Source organism: Gobius niger (assembly GCF_951799975.1).
Source record: "Gobius niger genome assembly, chromosome: 1".
NCBI lineage: Eukaryota > Metazoa > Chordata > Actinopteri > Gobiiformes > Gobiidae > Gobius > Gobius niger.
In genome coordinates this window covers 47,940,741-47,958,416 of record NC_136852.1, presented here as the reverse complement: position 1 = coordinate 47,958,416, position 17,676 = coordinate 47,940,741, and the positions used below count along the sequence as shown (strand labels likewise).

The 17,676-nt window shown below is 40.0% G+C and overlaps 1 protein-coding gene across 1 annotated transcript in view; it reads right to left on the bottom strand.

Annotated features, from left to right (window-relative positions):
* The window catches only part of adgrd2 (adhesion G protein-coupled receptor D2), a 64,848-nt gene that overhangs the window by 28,311 nt on the left and 18,861 nt on the right, over positions 1 to 17,676 (bottom strand). Inside the window, exons 6-13 of the mRNA XM_079567155.1 lie at positions 17,294 to 17,388; positions 14,894 to 15,166; positions 11,917 to 12,028; positions 6,407 to 6,541; positions 5,109 to 5,217; positions 1,577 to 1,682; positions 1,454 to 1,509; positions 1,133 to 1,259 (exon numbers count right to left, since the gene is read on the bottom strand). Coding sequence (XP_079423281.1) covers positions 1,133 to 1,259; positions 1,454 to 1,509; positions 1,577 to 1,682; positions 5,109 to 5,217; positions 6,407 to 6,541; positions 11,917 to 12,028; positions 14,894 to 15,166; positions 17,294 to 17,388 — 1,013 coding nt within the window. The remainder of the gene's footprint in view (positions 1 to 1,132; positions 1,260 to 1,453; positions 1,510 to 1,576; positions 1,683 to 5,108; positions 5,218 to 6,406; positions 6,542 to 11,916; positions 12,029 to 14,893; positions 15,167 to 17,293; positions 17,389 to 17,676) is intronic.

The window sequence follows — 17,676 nt, the reverse complement described above, 5'->3', positions numbered from 1 at the left end:
TGGTGGGACTATGTCTCCGAGCTGGCCTGGTGTCGCCTCGGGGTCCCCCCAGAACAGCTGGAGGAGGTGTGTGTGGATCGGGAAGTTTGGGCATCTCTGCTGAGACTGCTGCCCCCGCGACCCGGCCCCGGATAAAGCGGAAGAAAATGGATGGATGGATGGATGGATGAATGCGAAATAATGGCGCATTCCAAGCAACTGGTAAATTTCCCACCTCCGACTTGGAAAAATGCCTTGTAATGTCGCTCGAACTGGTAATTACAACTTGTACTCAACTCGGAAACCTCAAGATCTTGCCATTGAGTTTGTATTCGAGATGAAGACAGTAATGGCGGCCCCCAGTGGAGGAGCGCCGCTAATGTTAAAACTGTAACGAAATCACTGCATCAGTTATTTTTGGTCCCAGCTTTCAACATAATGTTATGTCGCATGATTGTAATTATATCTGGTTTGGAGAAACTTTCATATAATGCTAGCATCGCATGAGCTAACTGTTGTAGCATTAGCTGTTTTGTTTATATACGAGTTTAATCAACGCTCTCGGATCGTTGTAATTTTCAAGTGGGAAAGATACCAGTTACCAGTTGCCTTGGACACAACATAAGAATGTGGTTTTAATTTCTCCCAGCATGTGACCAGAAGTGGGTGGGACTGTTGAGCTCTATTAGGTTTAAATACACTACCGGATCCCCCCCCCAAAAAAAACAATTATCCACCTGGGTTTAACAAACTGTTAACATCTGGGGCTGCTGGAATTGGTCAGATCTAGGTTCAGCAACATTATGTGCCCTGAGAATGATGATCCATTGCAAATATACGATATGATCATACAGTTAGGCATCTCTGGCATGTTTGCTTGTGTTTTGACTTTTACTTCAGCTTAGTTGCTCTTGTGACATAGCAACATATAACCTGTAATGTTCCACAGTGTATCTTTACTCCCCACAAATTCAGTTCATTTATTTGTTTATGTTTTATTTTTGACTTAAAATGATATATCTCACTCTATTGTTAATGCAATTCAACATATTACAACAATATCGTTGTCAGTCTTCATAATAGACAGTTATGAAATACATTTTCCTCATGTTGTGCAGCAGCAGAAAGAAAGACAGGAAAAGATGGTGCCCACCTGGACTTCGTACACTTGAAGAAGCAAAGCGAAGTTGGTGGTGTGGTTGCAGTAGCACACGGTGTAGCTGTAATGTTTAGAAACCACTTCACAGCCTTTTGTGTTCCACCAACCTCCGGACTCCGGCCTAAACAGAAAAATATCTGAACGCTAGCGCTGCTATAATGTCTCTTAAATTGATTTTTTTGTTCTTTGTGTACATTATTGTATTGTATCAACATATATAAGGGTTGAGTCACAATAGCCATGACTTATGCTGTGGATTATATTCTAGTTGAAAAGAAGTCCAGCATTTCCATGACATATTGTAGTTAGACTTACGCAAGAGCAAAATCCCAGAAAGCACAGACAGGATCATAGACAGCGCCTGTGGGACTCTGCAGAAATAAAGGTATATAGAGTAAGTTCATATCAAAATAAACCCGCTCACTATTGATCAATTACCTGAGTCCTATGGTGAAGGTGGAAGTGGACGGCAGTGCTGACCGGCTGCTCATCTCCCAACACGGTGGTGGAGATGACCGAGGAGCCCAGAACTGTGCCCAAGTAACTGCAGTAAAAGGTAAAAAAAAAATAAAAATAAAAGAGGCCCACACTTGTTTTGAACCACTTTCAGAAGAAACATCTATATTTATCTGTACAGTATTTCTGATTCAGCCGAGTAATTGGTCAGAGCAGGAAGTGATCCACCGACTCTACATTAAGGCCCCTCTCTGCACTGTGGCCTCATTTCATTTCTCTGAAGAGTATGTCCAGATTTGAACTACACTTTACTAACCCACAGGTTGTTAAAGTTGATAATTCAATGAGAAAGGTCATTTAGTGTATAAGCGCTGTTGCACTATTTAAAATAAATAGCAAGCGCGGGTTTGAATTACTTGACTTGAGAATATTAAGCTTGTTTTGAGCGGTGTTCACTCATTTAGACTTATTTTCCCGATCGAACCAACTTTACTTTGCAAGTTTGAGGACATTTCAATGGTTCTGAAGTCATTTAGCTTGAAATAAGAAAGTAAAACTGCCAATGGGACAATTGCAATTGTCTTACCCCATTGGCAAATAATTGAACCTGAAATAAAGACAAAATGTATTGAAACGAGTCAGAAACATCTTAGAACAAGTGAAATAATCTTGGTCAAATGCCCAAATGCCATCTAGTCAAAGCAACTCAAATTTAAATTATTATGCTCAATTTGAGACGTTTAAACTAATATAGATATACATTTTTTGGAGTGTGCCTAAAACCAGTACACCTAAAATGGACTCTCTCTGGTCTAATTATTTCCTGTTTACCCGTCCCCGAACAAGTCCGAACAGTGTACTATATAATAGTGCAATTGCACAAGGTCCTGAGCTTTCAAATGAGGTATAGCAGGTGCACATACATTGAAACATGCATCATGGCGACTCAGATTGAGTTGTTTTGTACTGCTATTTGCTACTGAGACACCCTCAGTGCAAGAAGGAGCGCTACCGCAAAGCCTTCATCCCCACTGCTGTCAGACTGTACAACAAGACTGTAAAGTAACAATAACCCCCCTTGCAAAACTAAGTGCAATAATCTATAATCAGCTGCACTTTATTCCCTGTACCAGCATCACTTATTGACAACCTGCACTAGGACTGTAACTTTACACCCCAATATTTTACTTATATAACCTGTTCTAATTTATCCTATTTTTATTTATTATTATTCCCTTATTGTTATAACTCTGCCCCCTAAGATTTGTGCTTTACTTATTGTACATAAGATACCACATTTTCTACTATTGAACTGTTTGCACATTTCCTGTCTGTTTTGCACACTCTGAGTGATCTTATTGAATTTCTCCATTGTGAGATCAATAAAGGATTATCTTATCTTATCTTAGTGTTTGGTCCACCTACAGTCTTTTACTGAAAAGCGAAAAGAAAGCATTCTGTTCTGTGAGTATCTTAAGCTCAATAGTGAACCAAATGTATTTTATTTCCCTATAACTTTAGTACCAAGGTTGGCAATGAATATTAATGCACCGCTGCTATTGTTGTGCATATGGTCTGTGCCTCTACTCCTACATACAATTGCAAAACCCATGCCATTAAGTGCTCTCCATCATCCACCCTTCAGAGAATATGGTAAATTGGTTACATGAAAAGATGTGAACGCTTGTGATCGTGGCCACACTGCATTACATTTCACCCAAGACATAATTGTTTTGTATTGCTGAAAAAAAATAAAGAGATAAGTGTGTGTGATAAATGAGTGGGCTCGCTACTCTTCAAGTATCTGTACTTTCATTCAAGTCATGAAACAAAGTGAAGTTTGAGTTGTTTTGACTAGTTAAGATTTTGTTGGGCATTTGACCTAGACTATTTCACTTGTTCTGAGGTGTTTCGGACTCGTTTGAAAACATTTAGTCTTTATTTCAGGTTCACTTGTTTGCCAAAAATAAAGAAAATATCTCCCTCGCTGCTCTTAGTTGTCCACAAAATCACTTTTGGTTCGCATTTCCGATGTGTCGGACAGGTAAGTCCTGATTGTATTCTGTCTACAGCTCTCGGTTTGTTGATGAACATTTTGCAAAGCGTTGCTATTTGGTTTATCATGATCAAGGCAAGGCAACTTTATTTATACCGCGCATTTCATACACAAGACAACTCTATGCGCCTTACAAAAGAAAATATGCGAAATTACAATCAGGTTAAGTTAAGGCAAACCTAATTTAACCCGAAGAAGAAGCTGACAGGCTAACGGGCAAAGCTAACTGTGGGCAAGCGCCACTTTAGTAGTACTGTATGTACAGCAGAGTTTGAGCGGGAAAAAATATCTCCATTGCATAATTGGGTTATGCCACAATGTAAAATATCCCTCTCTCTCTTTGTCTTTTCTGTCAGCATTTTATTGCGTAGTATTTACTATAGTAGTATTTAAAGTTTAAAAAAAGCAACATGCCTCGACAGCTGCAGTGGCGCTTATTTGCTATGCTATCCTTGCTATAGGGGCATGAGTTACTTAGTTCTGCTTTAAAATTCTCATTTCAAGTAATTCAAACCCATGCTTGATATTTGGATTTTGTAATGTAGATACTGTAAGTGTATGTTATCTAAAGTTCGGCAGCAGTACCACACCTCACACCTGTCTGATCTCCGTCCCTTTCCTCAACGTTCCCATTTACATGCATTTCTTCTATCTTTTAAGTGGTGCTGAAAGCTCGTCGTTGTCGCTTACAAAGCGCCAAAACGGCAACATAATTTGGCGTCATCATCATCCTGCTTGTTCACTAACATTTATTTCATTTTAATTTGATGTTGTGGTCCTTGTGAGAGAAACACTAGCGAGTCTTCATCAGGGCAAATTTGTGAAAGGGCAAATTTACAATGCGTTTGCACAAATTCTATTCCCTCATTTGCAAGTCATCCTCCTGTATAATGAATCAAAGTACTTTGATCACCCCTCACAGGCAGCCAAACAATATGTTTTACTAGTTATTTGTTATTATTGTGTATTTTATTTTATTATTGTACTAGTTCCTCTTCCACCCACTGCACGGGACTGTAGAAGAGCCTCAGTGCAGGACGGAGCGCTACCGCAAAGCCTTCATCCCCACTGCTGTCAGACTGTACAATAAGACTGTGAAGTAACATGTGCAATAATCTCTGTATCAGCTGCACTTTATTAACTCTGAGTGATCTTCTTGAACGTCAACTGTGAATTTCTCCTTTGTGAGATCAATAAAGGATTATCTTATCTTATCTTAAATGCTTTATATTGATCAAAAGCGGCGGTGTTGATGTCAAGCTGATCATCAGGAGAAAGCTTTTTGTATCACTGGCAGGTTCCTTTATTCATCAGGTGTTTTACTATAATACTATATATTCCAGAGTCAGGTTTTAAGTAGCTTCTCTTCCAACAAAGGTGGGTACAATTTTAGCGACCCCGTCATACAGCGATAATGACACATCAACCTGAGACGAAGCTCTTTTGTTTGCTGCTTACCGCTGGCTGCCGTCAGTGACAGTAGGGACCATGGAGATGTTTTCCTCGGGAGGGAACAGCGGACGCAGAGATCCATACCACGTGTTGACCAATGTGAGTGTTTGAAAACCTGGACATTACAAAAGAACGTGAAGCTTTCTTCACATAGCAGAGCAGACAGACACAGCAATGCAGAACTGGAAGACGGCTATTGTGAGAGGAAAACAACAAGAACTTGGCATCACAGCGAGGCCTTGGGAAAACCACAGAGGTGAGAGGAAATGCCACTCATTAGAAGTTTGAATTTGCAATTCTAATGGGAAGGACTGAGTTTGAAATCGCATTATCTGTACCAAAAGTATGTTTCTCAAACAGGAAGCAGAAAGTTGTTACACGTTGTTTGCCACGAAATGTACAGCCAATAAAAGTACTGGAACATATAGTGGTCTATTACAGTGGTTCTGAAGCCCTTTGATGACGTCTGGTGCGTATCAGACCACAGTCAGTATCAAAGGGCGGCTTGTTGCACGATGTAGCTAATAGTTGTGAGTGCCAGTACTTCGTGTACATATTTATTTCCTATGAACATTAGCTCAGACGTGCTTGAATAATCATATTTTCGAAAGATTACCTTGTGGACGGTGAGTTCCTGGTAAATGATCACTTACTACGTGTTAAAATCTTGATGTAGGATGTAAATAGTTCAGCAGAGGAGACGCCTGTGGTAATAAATGTCTTACCGTTTGTCATGAAGCTAAAGGCTTATATGCAATGAAACTACTAAATAAAGAAAAATAAATAAATATAATATTGTATATAAATTGAAACTATATAAAATTAGAACTATAGATAAGACGATTGTTTTTATGCAGATTAGTTCACATTTGCGGCTATATTTCAGATTTTTATAATGCATAAAGTGCGTTGCCTCCACTAAAATATTTACATACAGCAAGTTGTTAACAAGCAGTAAGTGACCAGGAACTCATGGTCCACCGCTGAATCTTTAGAAAATAGGCTTTTTCGAACAGGTCTAAGCTAATCTTGGTGCACAAGAAGTAGTGGCACTCCCAACTTCAGGTCAGTGGAGCTAACGTAGTCACAACAAGCCATATTTTAGAATATCTAGAAGTCAATTGTAAATAAGCTAGTCACACCAAAAACAGTGCTTTTGCAAGATACTTTTGTCTGTAAATCATGTGTAAATTTACAAAATACATGTGGACTTTACACATTTGGAAAACAAGAGTCCTTAAACCACTTGCTTTCTCAAATGCATGACTTCTGCATAAAACGGGGTTTTTAAGTTTAGATCCTACCATTGCTGTGCAGATCTTGTATGCTGTGTTGTGGCACTGAGATACAGTCGAGTGCAGCGTGTTGATCAGTGTCAGGCCCGCAGAAGTTTGGCCCAGTGGAGCTCTCGCCCAGTCTCTGCTGCTGCACCTCCAGCTCTGCAGACACACAGCACTGGAGTTATCACAGTGACAAAACAACACACAATCTCACATCTCACTGGGAACCGGGTGAAAATCGCAATTTGCATGGACACATTTAGCATATTACTGAGGCTCAAGTAATAATAATAATAATAATGCCTTATGCTTGTATTGCACTTTACAAGCCTACACTGTAGTCATTATTCAGTCACTCCATACTCGGTGGTGGTAAGCTTGTAGCCACAGCTGCCCTGAGGTAGACTGACGGAAGCGAGCCAACCAGGCTGTGCCATCGCCCCCTCTGACCACCAACCAACTCACCCACTCACTACATTAACAGAGGCTTCCTGGTGTTACCAAACGGTCTCCCACCCAAATATCGAGCAGGCCTGTGCTTGCTTAGCTTCTGAGATCTGACCGGATCAGGCAGAGCAAAGGCGGTTTGACCCACGTTTAGGTCACGCATTTGAAGACTTCCTACCTCCTGCAAACCTCGTGGGTGTCGACATTTCCTGGATGATTGAGAGCTTACATAAGATTTCAGTCTACTTGCAAATGTTCTCCTAGACATGTTCAAAACATTCACTGTGAACAATCTTCTATTAAAGTCACACATTTCACCCAATAAATGAAAAACAAAAACAAGAAATAATTTCTTAATGTTGAAATAGTCACTGAGAAAATGATGTGTCTTGAGCTCAATTCTCTTCAGAAGTGACTTGTAACTTTGCAAGGAGCAGGACATCACTATCAATCGTAGCCAAACAGGAGGTTTAAAAACACATGAGGTGTGTTTGTGCATGAAAAGCATTATCTGTGTATAGCTGAGCATCGCTTGGCATTGTTGTTCATGTTTTGAGTTTTATGTTATGTTATCATTACGTTTTCAAGTTTAGACTTTATTCATTTGTTAGTCGTTAGGTTAGTTAGGTGAAGATCTGTTTTAGACAGTTGTAGACCCAGTTTAGCCTTTTAGATATGTGATTTCACAAACAGGAAAGACTCCAGTCTCCAATGTTCGGAATATACTGACAGTATTAAATAGGCGGGTTTTACATTGCTGACAACAACAAGCACTGTTATCGATACAAATTACTATAAAACGGCAGTAATGGAAAAACACGAGGTATGCTACAGACACGAGTCATATTTTTAGAAACAAAATACTTAGTAGTGATTTGCTGTTTAGCTCTGGCTGTCGACTTAGCTGTGATTGGCTACTACAAGATGTACTTGATGTATAGCAAAAATCCATCTGAAAACCAGAGCCTTTCCAGACTCATATTACTGCACGCTAATGACATTTGCACTGTAACATCAATCGTAGGGGATCACAAATGTTTCTTGTCATTTTTACATATCAATAAATCCTTGATTGATTGATTGATTGATTGATTGATTGATTGATTGATTGATTGATTGATTGATTGATTGACATGGTGTAAAACGTTTGAGAACCATTGGAATAAACAATACTGAGAAGTTGTGTTTGTTTGTTCTTTTTTTTAACCCCTTCCGCTTATTCCCTTCACAGGTTTTTGTGACATCCCACCAAGTACGTCTCATCTCAGTAAATTCAGAGTACAGTGTCGGCAATGGCTTGTGTCACGAGGAGAGAGTCAAATATACCTAATACACGCTTATTTAAATGTTATTCATCTCTATTTGAAGCGCCTGCCGCATGAGATATACTGCATTAGCTGGATTCTGACCGGAAAGTGTAGTGCTTTTGTGCTTTGAACATTTGGGTGATGAAAAACGGCGATGTCCAAATGTGCATTCACAGTCAGATGAATTCAATCCATTCTGTATTCATGCAACAGTGGCGCCGCTCCTCCGCTCCTTCCCCTCCCGCCCCTGCGCTTTCCACCCGGCGTTTCAAAACAACAGCCGCGCGTTCAATTGCAATCAACTTTGATTAAAGCCGAGCAGGAATGCGGTTTCCATGGCAACTCTGTCGCATTTCTCGCGGATTGTAAGAAGTCTTTTATCTTAGGAATCTGATTTGAGAATGTTTTCACAGCAACATTTTCGAGACAATGCGCTGGGGAGGGCGGTGAGTGCGTGAAGGACGGACATTTTGTTCAGCCAGACGTTATGCCGGCTATTTTTATTTTTCATTATTAGGAGATTTCTTTATCCACGTTTGCCCAGTAACTGCACATGTCACAACACATGTGCCGGCCACATACGGTGCATTTGTGAGCTTGTGTAGGGTTTGCGGAATATGTCACAGCATGGAAACAGAAACTAAATGAGTGTCAGTGTTGAGCTCTGACATTTCCTGCTTGTTTCGACACTCTGGAACGTCGAGTGGTTTGTTTAGAATGAAAATGACATAAGTGCATACCTTATAGATTTCAGGATTGTCTTGTTATATCGCTAAGCATAGATACAGACGGCATCTTGTCATAGAAGGGGGCGTGGCTGCGCCGAGGGGGAAAATAGAATCTTTAGAGAAACACAATTTTTCACTCTTTTTAGCCATTTTCTGGTGTAATATTTATTATTTATCACATACAAATAAAATCAAGTGTATATCGGGTTGATATGGATATTTTCTCACAGCAGATTGTTCAGTAGAAGTGAAAAAACTGCAGTTGTAGCAAGTGCTAGCTAACCGTTAGCATTAGCCCGATGCTAACATGTAGCATCATGTTAGCATTCTCCATTTTTTAATGTATTTATGGGCTGTTGAACCACTTTGCTCCTCTCCATGTCTTTGCATCTTTATTTGGTAGAAACTATATTCATAATTCAGCATTTGTTAAAGTAGTTTTTGAATAATTAGAAAAAGTTTAGATTTTTTCCTTATCTGTTTTCAAACATGACCATATATGGGCGATTCCAGAGATGCCGTCTGTATATATCATGGGATTGGCAGCAATAATAAAGGAAGGAAGATTCTAAAAGGTAAAAATACTGGAGCAATTGTTCACATTAGAACACTTATAGGCTAATCAGTAACCAGTAACTCTTTATTTCCTCCGCTTTTTACACTCTATTTAGCAAATGGAAAATGTATACTAGGAGAAGACATGCAAATGAACGCAAGGGACAGACGGAAACTACCTGAACTTACACTCACCCTACCCACACTAAAGAAATGTACAATAGGCTGTCCACTGAGGCCAGGACTCCCATTAAAACGTAATTCCTAATCTCAGTGGGACTTTCCTGGCCGACTATAAACATATTTATCACAAAACACACAAGTGATGTAAAGCCAAAATCGGGTCCATACGATGTTTTTACAGCAAATTGTTCTGTAGAAGCCAAAAACAACACTTGTGTCTAACGTTAGCATATGTAGCGTGAAGCTAACCATAGCTTCACATTACATAGGAAGCTAACCTTAGCTTCCTGGTTGTCTGTTATTGAAGTATGAGGAGGAGCCATTTTGACCTTTTAATTTGCACCGCCTACCACTGTGTGGCGCTATAGATTTGTGTTTGTTTTACCCCTACAAAAAGAGCCTAGAAGTAGCCTCAGGTGCTGCAAGGTTTGAAGGCACACTCATAGACTATATAAATGGACAGCTTCTGCTCACTCCTCCCCGTTTACCATAATGACCACGGTCGTGGGGGAATTCATGGCGGATTTTACAGACTCCCCCTCCCCTAGTCTAGTGTTGAAAAAATTGAAACCAGGCGTTAAAGTTGTTTTTAAGGTGTCTAAACTCCAATGCTTTTCAATGGGGCACTAGCGGCGATATGGAGGTACTACAGCAATGGCGGCCCCCAGTGTCGTGGGCATAGAGCAGAGCAGCCAGCGAGCATTGTGCACACTACTTTTGACCGTAGCAAAACGACAAAGAGTGGAAATAAATGGATATCAAGCATTTTGTGGAATTTTAAGTTGTTTTGTGCACGTCAGAAGAAACATCATCACTTTGCAGCCTAGTGGTTCGTGACGTGGGTTCACGGCCATTACAAAGTCAAAAGTAGGCCTCAAGTGGAAGAAGCTAGGTTTTGTTGTTCATTTGTGGATACGTTTGCCCGCGACACGTGGAAGATGGAACTGGAGATGTACTAGTGTTAGGGAGGCGCGGTCAATCTGGATCTTCGTGGTGTGGTGTAGCGCGGAACATTTCCCTACCCGGTGGTGCTGTGTGAAGGCGGCCTGTCGGCGCTGCTTTGAAGCAGTTTCTGTTCGACACCGGCTGGTGAGGACCGCATCGGCTGGCGATTTGGTAGGCCTGCTGCTACCTTTCTTTTTTGACTGTCCATGCGCAATCAAGCATAATGGTGGCTAGCTGTTTGAGCGCCATGGAGAAGATAAACATAAACATACATGAGATGAGTGCGCTAACTACGGCTATTATACGGCCCATGCTGCACGAGTGCACAGAAACTTTGAAGTGTCTATTGGAGCAATATGAAGGATTAAAGCACGAGAACTACAAGCTCTGGAAGATGGTACCCTGTCAAGAGCACAGTGCACATGAAAAATGGTTCAAAGCAAAATCACTTAGTTCATCTCAGTTTGTAAAAGAAATAAAGAAATAAATGCATGTATTACCAATACATTAAAATTGTATTCCTCAAATAAAATGCTAGATGTATCCCATAAGGACTGAGCTATTTAATTTCCCCTGCGCCATTTGGAAGTTTAAAAATAACAGCGCCTGTGATAGGACTTGGCTTATGACTCTATCACTATACAGATTGTGAAGGCCACGTTGCTTTTCTCGAAACCTTGATTCAGTCTTCAAATTTTGCTGACGCATTGAAACCGGTCATTAAAGGAATATTTCAGGATTTTTGACATAGGGCTTCATTACCTAGTTATCCAGAGTGCTGTTGATTTCTGGTGGTGTTAGGCTAGTGCTAGGCTAGTGCACGTCTATAACTAGTAGCCTGCATTAAAAACCTCTTAAAAAAGTCATCGGGTAGTCCTCCAAAACGTTGCCATATCGAATTTGTAGAAAGCTCCTTTGTGAATTCCACATGTAGTAATGCCGGCCGCAGGTAAACAAACTACTGTAGATCCGGTAACCTAGCAGATCACTCCGCCGCTGCGTAGCTTACAACCATGAAGCTGATGCTGCTCAAATATCAGTTCTTTAAAATGCAAAATGGTTATATTTCAAAAACTACTCAGTCAACACAGACATTTATATCGGTAGTAAAAGTGATTTGCATCAAGTGCACTGTCCTTGGGTCAGTCTGTTTCTAATGCAGGCTACTAGTTACCATAGACATGCACTAGCCTAGCACTAGCCTAACACCACTACACTCTTCAATTATAAGGACTGCATGAATAATAAAAAATAAAAAAATCTCCAGAAATCAACAACACTAACTAGGAAATGAGGCCCTATGTCAAAAATCCTGAAATATCTCTTTAAGTCGTAGCGAGTGGAGCATGCTTATGGCATTTGGACTTACTGATGTTGGAGCTCTGAATCGTCACGTGTGGACTCTCCGCCATCAGTCGAGCACTGAGGCTGGTCGCCATGCGGTCGATACTCTTCACCACGTCCATGGGCCCGTTCACCACCTAACATACACAGGAGAGGGGTATTTTAATCATGATTAGGGCAGCAATTAATAGTAATAGAATAATGGCCACTACAGACAACACCTGCAATTACGTAGTTTCATCGTGTCATTTAAAGAGACGTTTTCACTGGGCTCTTTCCAGCCTCTGGTGGATCCAAACTGTGGGTGTTTACCCAATTGCCAGAATTCTCGTGTCTCAACCACTTTGTAGTAATTATTATATTATATAATAAGATATTTTCTAAGCCTGAACAGTGGAAATAGGAGCAGCATTTTTGATTTGGGCTGTACTTTGGACAATATCTGAAGAACAAGAAGAAAACTTGCACAAGCAGACGGCGACACGAGATGCCAAACGTTTTGCTTTTTCGTTTGACTCGCAGCCATTTACTGACATTTCAGCACTAAAGAGCACATTTTCTCAGCAAAATAAAACACGACAGGAAGTCCTGCCAACTTTTCATACAGCAGTTTAGGGATTATATCTATGTATGCGTAGATTTGTTTCGTTCTTTGCCTCCTGTTCGTAGTTCCTGTTCTCATATGCAGATACTTCATGGTCATGAACCTTCATTATGCTTTTGTCTCTAGCTCCATGGTTGTTTTCTTAAGTTACACGGCAGTCTGAAAACAAGTAGAGCCACCAGGTGCGGAGGGATACAGTCGGCACTTAGAGCAGTTAATCCAGAGCTGTAGCCACAAATTATATTTAAAACTCGGTTTAGAGTGGCGCTGAACTGCAGAGTTTTCGCTGGAATATCTATTGAAATAAAGTATGTGAAATGCATGCTTGATCGGCAGATTTTATGGATCACACGTTTCAGGCCGTGATCGGCCGATCATGATCGGTGACCGATCAGATTGGTGCATCTCTAGAGGTAATGAGTGGAGGCACTGTGCACTCTAAACCACATTATACTCATCATCTGATGAGAATGAACTGACTCAGAAATTGTAAATCAGCACCATTAAAAATCTACATGCCCCACTGCTATGTCTCATGGGTATATTCTAAACCCTGTTTTCTTTTGGTGGTTGTTGTGTTAACAGAACTTACGCTGCAAAACTTTTTACGCAGACAAGGACACTGTATTCTGATACATTGACCTACATATTTTGAGACGGATGTTATTGTGAAATGAAATGCAGGAATTGCAGAGAGTTAGTACACTATTAGCCAAAGGTTATTGGAAATATATAGAGCGGAAGATTTCAAAATGACCATTTAAAATTCACAAAAGATAAGAAATGTTTTGACTAAGTCAAAACAGTCTGGGCTGACAAGAGCCCCCAAGAGTTTAATGGGCAAGCCTCCATTGTGAACGGTCGGTCATTGTTGTATTTTCAAACCCCTCCGCTCCACCTAAGAGGCCTGGCACAGAGGACACACAGCGAGGCGGAGAGGGCTGCTGCACGAGGAGCCACATAGGTTTTCCAAGTGGTGCAACTGCATTGAATCTTGTGGCAGTGTCCTTGGAGCTGAGAGGCTGTGAGGGGGAAGGCGGGCACTTGTCATAAGGCAGTCTCTGTACAGATCTATACACGTCAATAGTGCAGCGGAGCCAGTGACAGAAACATGCAGTGTGTCAGTATAGTAGTTACTGCCTGTTCTTTCAAAGGAATCAGTTTACTGATGTATGTCTGTAGTTTTATTTAGGGCTTGATATATGGCCACAGATATTTTCTGACAAGTCTATTATTTTACATCTCTTGGATGATTACTAATTTCATATCAATCAAAGTGTGGCCTGAAGAGTTGTGTCTGTTGGTTTTCTAAACATTGGTTAAAAGTGTCTTCTTTACAAGCCATTGGCATTGTCTCAATACCTGGAAGATACAAATTAGCCATTTTGCAACATTTGTATATGCAAACTATTAAACAGATTGATCTAACACATTGCACAGCCTTATTTGAATTGGCTTGTAAATGTAGACTTTATTATCTACATCTGGAAATGTACCCGCTGTATTTCACCTATCCTTCCACCAGGGCCTTGGGGTAACCTGTTGGGAGCCTGAGGGTTAGCCTGCTGGGTATGTTTCAGGTTGAAGAGGGAACCGCAGTGCCCGGGGGAGACCCACTCAGGCACACTAAGAACACGCAAACTCCACAAAGCCCTGTCTGGCACGGGAACTGAACCTGGGTCTTTCTGTGCAGAGTGTGAGCCACTTAACCATTGGAAACTTTGACTGTCAAACCTTTAAATGATAACGGGGCAATAATGTAAATTAGCAGGTTCAACATTTGGAAGTTTCTTTTGACAAAAGTAGATACTGCCCCAAAGAGAGTGACACCACCACAGGTCAAAAACAATCTATATTACATATCAATATTTTAAGTGACACCGTTAATCCACCAGTGAGTTGCGCACATGTTACGTCACTATAGATTAGGGGAAAAGGTTGAGGCAAAATCTACAGTATTATCAAAGTACAATCAGTAAATATGAGCACACTGCCCTCTAGCAGTCCTAAAGAGAACTGTACTTACTGAGACATTTCTCTATGTTTTACAATTGCATTTAAATTTGTGGTTTGATTTTAAAACCAAGATTTAGCCAGTGCGCATTTCAGTGATCAACATTCAAGAGAAATCTGTAATATCACCTGCAATAATACAAAATAACATTCAGCTTTGTACATGAGGTCATACAGAGGTCTACACTGCAGGGTTTAGACCTGTAGTTCAAAAATACTACTCATGTACTGATCCAGTACAGGAGAAAATATCCGTTGTTACTGACCACCTCTGGTTAGTATATTTTTTTGCCAAGATATACTTTCTTTTTTATAGGTGCAAAGTGTTTCTATTGTTCAAAGATTCTTCCTTCTGGTTCACTTTGTCCGGAACGCAGTAACGTACCTCTTTTATGGCCTGCCACTTGAGGGCGTTTTCCTCGCTCATCACGCTGTCGGCCACGCTGATGAAGGCTTTACTGAGCTTGTGGACCTGTCCCTCGCTCTGATTGGTTAGAGCCGGTCCAGTCTCCGGCGGGACGTCTGCGGTTTGGGACAGGAGCTGGATGAGAGACACCATGTCCACGGGCTGCAATCCCTCCTCCTCTGTCTCCTCTAGGGCCTGGACACACGAGTCCAGCTGGACAGAGGCCTCCACCAGACTGGACGGGCCCGACACCTGATACATTGATACAAAGACTAATATCAGCAAAACCTGCGCAAAATAATTCACAAAAGTTCAAATTGCAAAGTTTCAGGTGGAGATCAGTAAGTAAGCGCTATTTGTCACACTTCTTTTTCTACAGTTTGCTGCTCATCACCACAAGAGTCAGACCTGCATTAAATGAAAGCTTGAACCCTTGACTTGAGGGTGTAAACCTCACTAAAATTACCCAAACATACAGCCTCTATAAAAGCTAATGTTAAAATAAAGTGATTAGAAAACATATTAGACTCAAAAGAAAAAAATGTCCCACCATGTTATACACCATGTGACAAATAACCCCTCAGTTTTTTGTGACAAATAGCCCTGAGTGTCCACTTTACCAACAATGCTAGCTAGCTAACAAACTACTTTAGCATGTTAGCTCTAAAACGGCTCAAATCAAAGCAAACATCTTTAACGTCTTTCAGATCACTGTCTTTTGTTAAACCTCTTACCACCCGCCTAAACCGAATGTGTAACACCTCATTTGAAAGACCCACAAAACTGATCTTTTTTCCTCGCGTTATTGCTGTGTGAGTTTTTGTCATTTTTTTTTTTTGAGTTTTTGTCACAGTTTTGTTGTTGTTTTTGTAACGTCGTTGAATTTTTGTCACTTTTTTGTAGAATTTTTGTCACATTTTTGTAGAATTTTTGTCATATTTTTGTTGAATTTTTGTCACATTTTTGTCACTTTTGGATGAATTTTTGTCACTTTTTGTTGAATTTTTGTCACATTTTTGTTGAGTTTTGTCACATTTTTGTTGAATTTTTGTCACTTTTTGTTGAATTTTTGTCACTTTTTGTTGAATATTTGTCACATTTTTGTTGAATTTTTTGCACTTTTTTGTTGAATTTTTGTCACATTTTTGATGAATTTTTGTCACATTTTTGTTGAGTTTTTGTCACATTTTTGTTGAATTTTTGTCACTTTTTGTTGAATTTTTGTCACTTTTTGTTGAATTTTTGTCACATTTTTGTTGAATTTTTGTCACTTTTTGTTGAATTTTTGTCACTTTTTGTTGAATATTTGTCACATTTTTGTTGAATATTTGGCAATTTTTGTTGAATTTTTGTCACATTTTTGTTGATTTTTTGTTGAGTTTTTGTCACATTTTTGTTGAATTTTTGTCACTTTTTGTTGAATTTTTGTCACTTTTTGTTGAATATTTGTCACATTTTTGTTGAATTTTCGGCAGTTTTTGGTTGAGTTTTTGTCACTTTTTTGTTGCATTTACATCCTTGTTTTCATCTCATTTTTTGTAGCTTTTTTGGTGCTTTTTTCCCCAAGAAGCTTTTTGATTAGGGTAAAGCCAAACTGGAGAAAATGGGATCCGTTCAGGTGGGAGTTAAGGGGTCAAGGCACTAACTAACTAACTCATGTCTTCAGTCCAAATGAGAAAAAATTATTATTGTAAGAGAAGAAGAATACCAATACACATATTATATATCAGTACCAGCGTACAGCGCCCTCTAGTGTGGCTATAAAAAGCAATGTGACAAATTACCCCGCATGACGAAATAAATAAATAAACAACAATATAAGTATTACAGTGAGATGAGATATCTTTCCTTGATATACAGTGTAAAAAACTTGCATCATGGACAACATTAATTGAAACCTCCACCTGAACCGAGCACATTTTCGCCAGTTTTGCCAGTTTTACCCAAATCTAAAAGCTTGAAAAAAGCATAAAAAATAGCGACTCAAAACGAGGATGAAAACGCAACAACAAAGTGACAAAAAAGCGACAAGAGAGTGACAAAAAAACTATTACTTTTGTCTGTCTTAGCTTTCAAATCAGGCGTTACACTATTGCTCTCCAGGTAAAGCCGAACTGGAAAATATGCACTCTTTTAAGGAGTGTATTGCCTTTTCCCAGAGAGGTTAATCATTTTTTCATTTTCATCATTCTTTTTCTTTTCATAAAATCTGAAATTTTTGGTTTGATGAAGCAGAGGAGGAGTTTGAAAATCCCACAAAACAGACCAGGAGGATGTCCAACAGTCGTCATTGAAGCTGCAGACGGGTCACTGTCCCAGAGCGCCCCCCCCCCCTGTCCTGAACAGAAACAAACACCGTGAAGCTCAGCAGTTACAAACCTGCGTTGTGTTGGCGTGCATTAGGACGTGGCTCATGAAGGCTGTGGGCTGACTGTGCCTCGAGTCACTGATCAGCTTCATCTTCAGGTAACGCTCTGTGAAAGCAACACATTATTAGTATATCTCTGTAAATCTCTGTGGATGGATTCATTAGAAGCACTTTCACTTTCAAGTATAGTCCACTCTTTACCCAGCAGCTTGTTATTTACCGATCTATTTTATTGAGGAAACGCCTAAATGAATGTAGAGAGTCACATAAAGCTCGTGATGAGATAGCTATAAACCATTTGCAAATGCAGATTATGAGAAATGTGGACATTCAAACTTTGTAAAGCACTGACACTGAATGGTTAAGGTCACCGGCTTCACTGGCTGATAAAGGC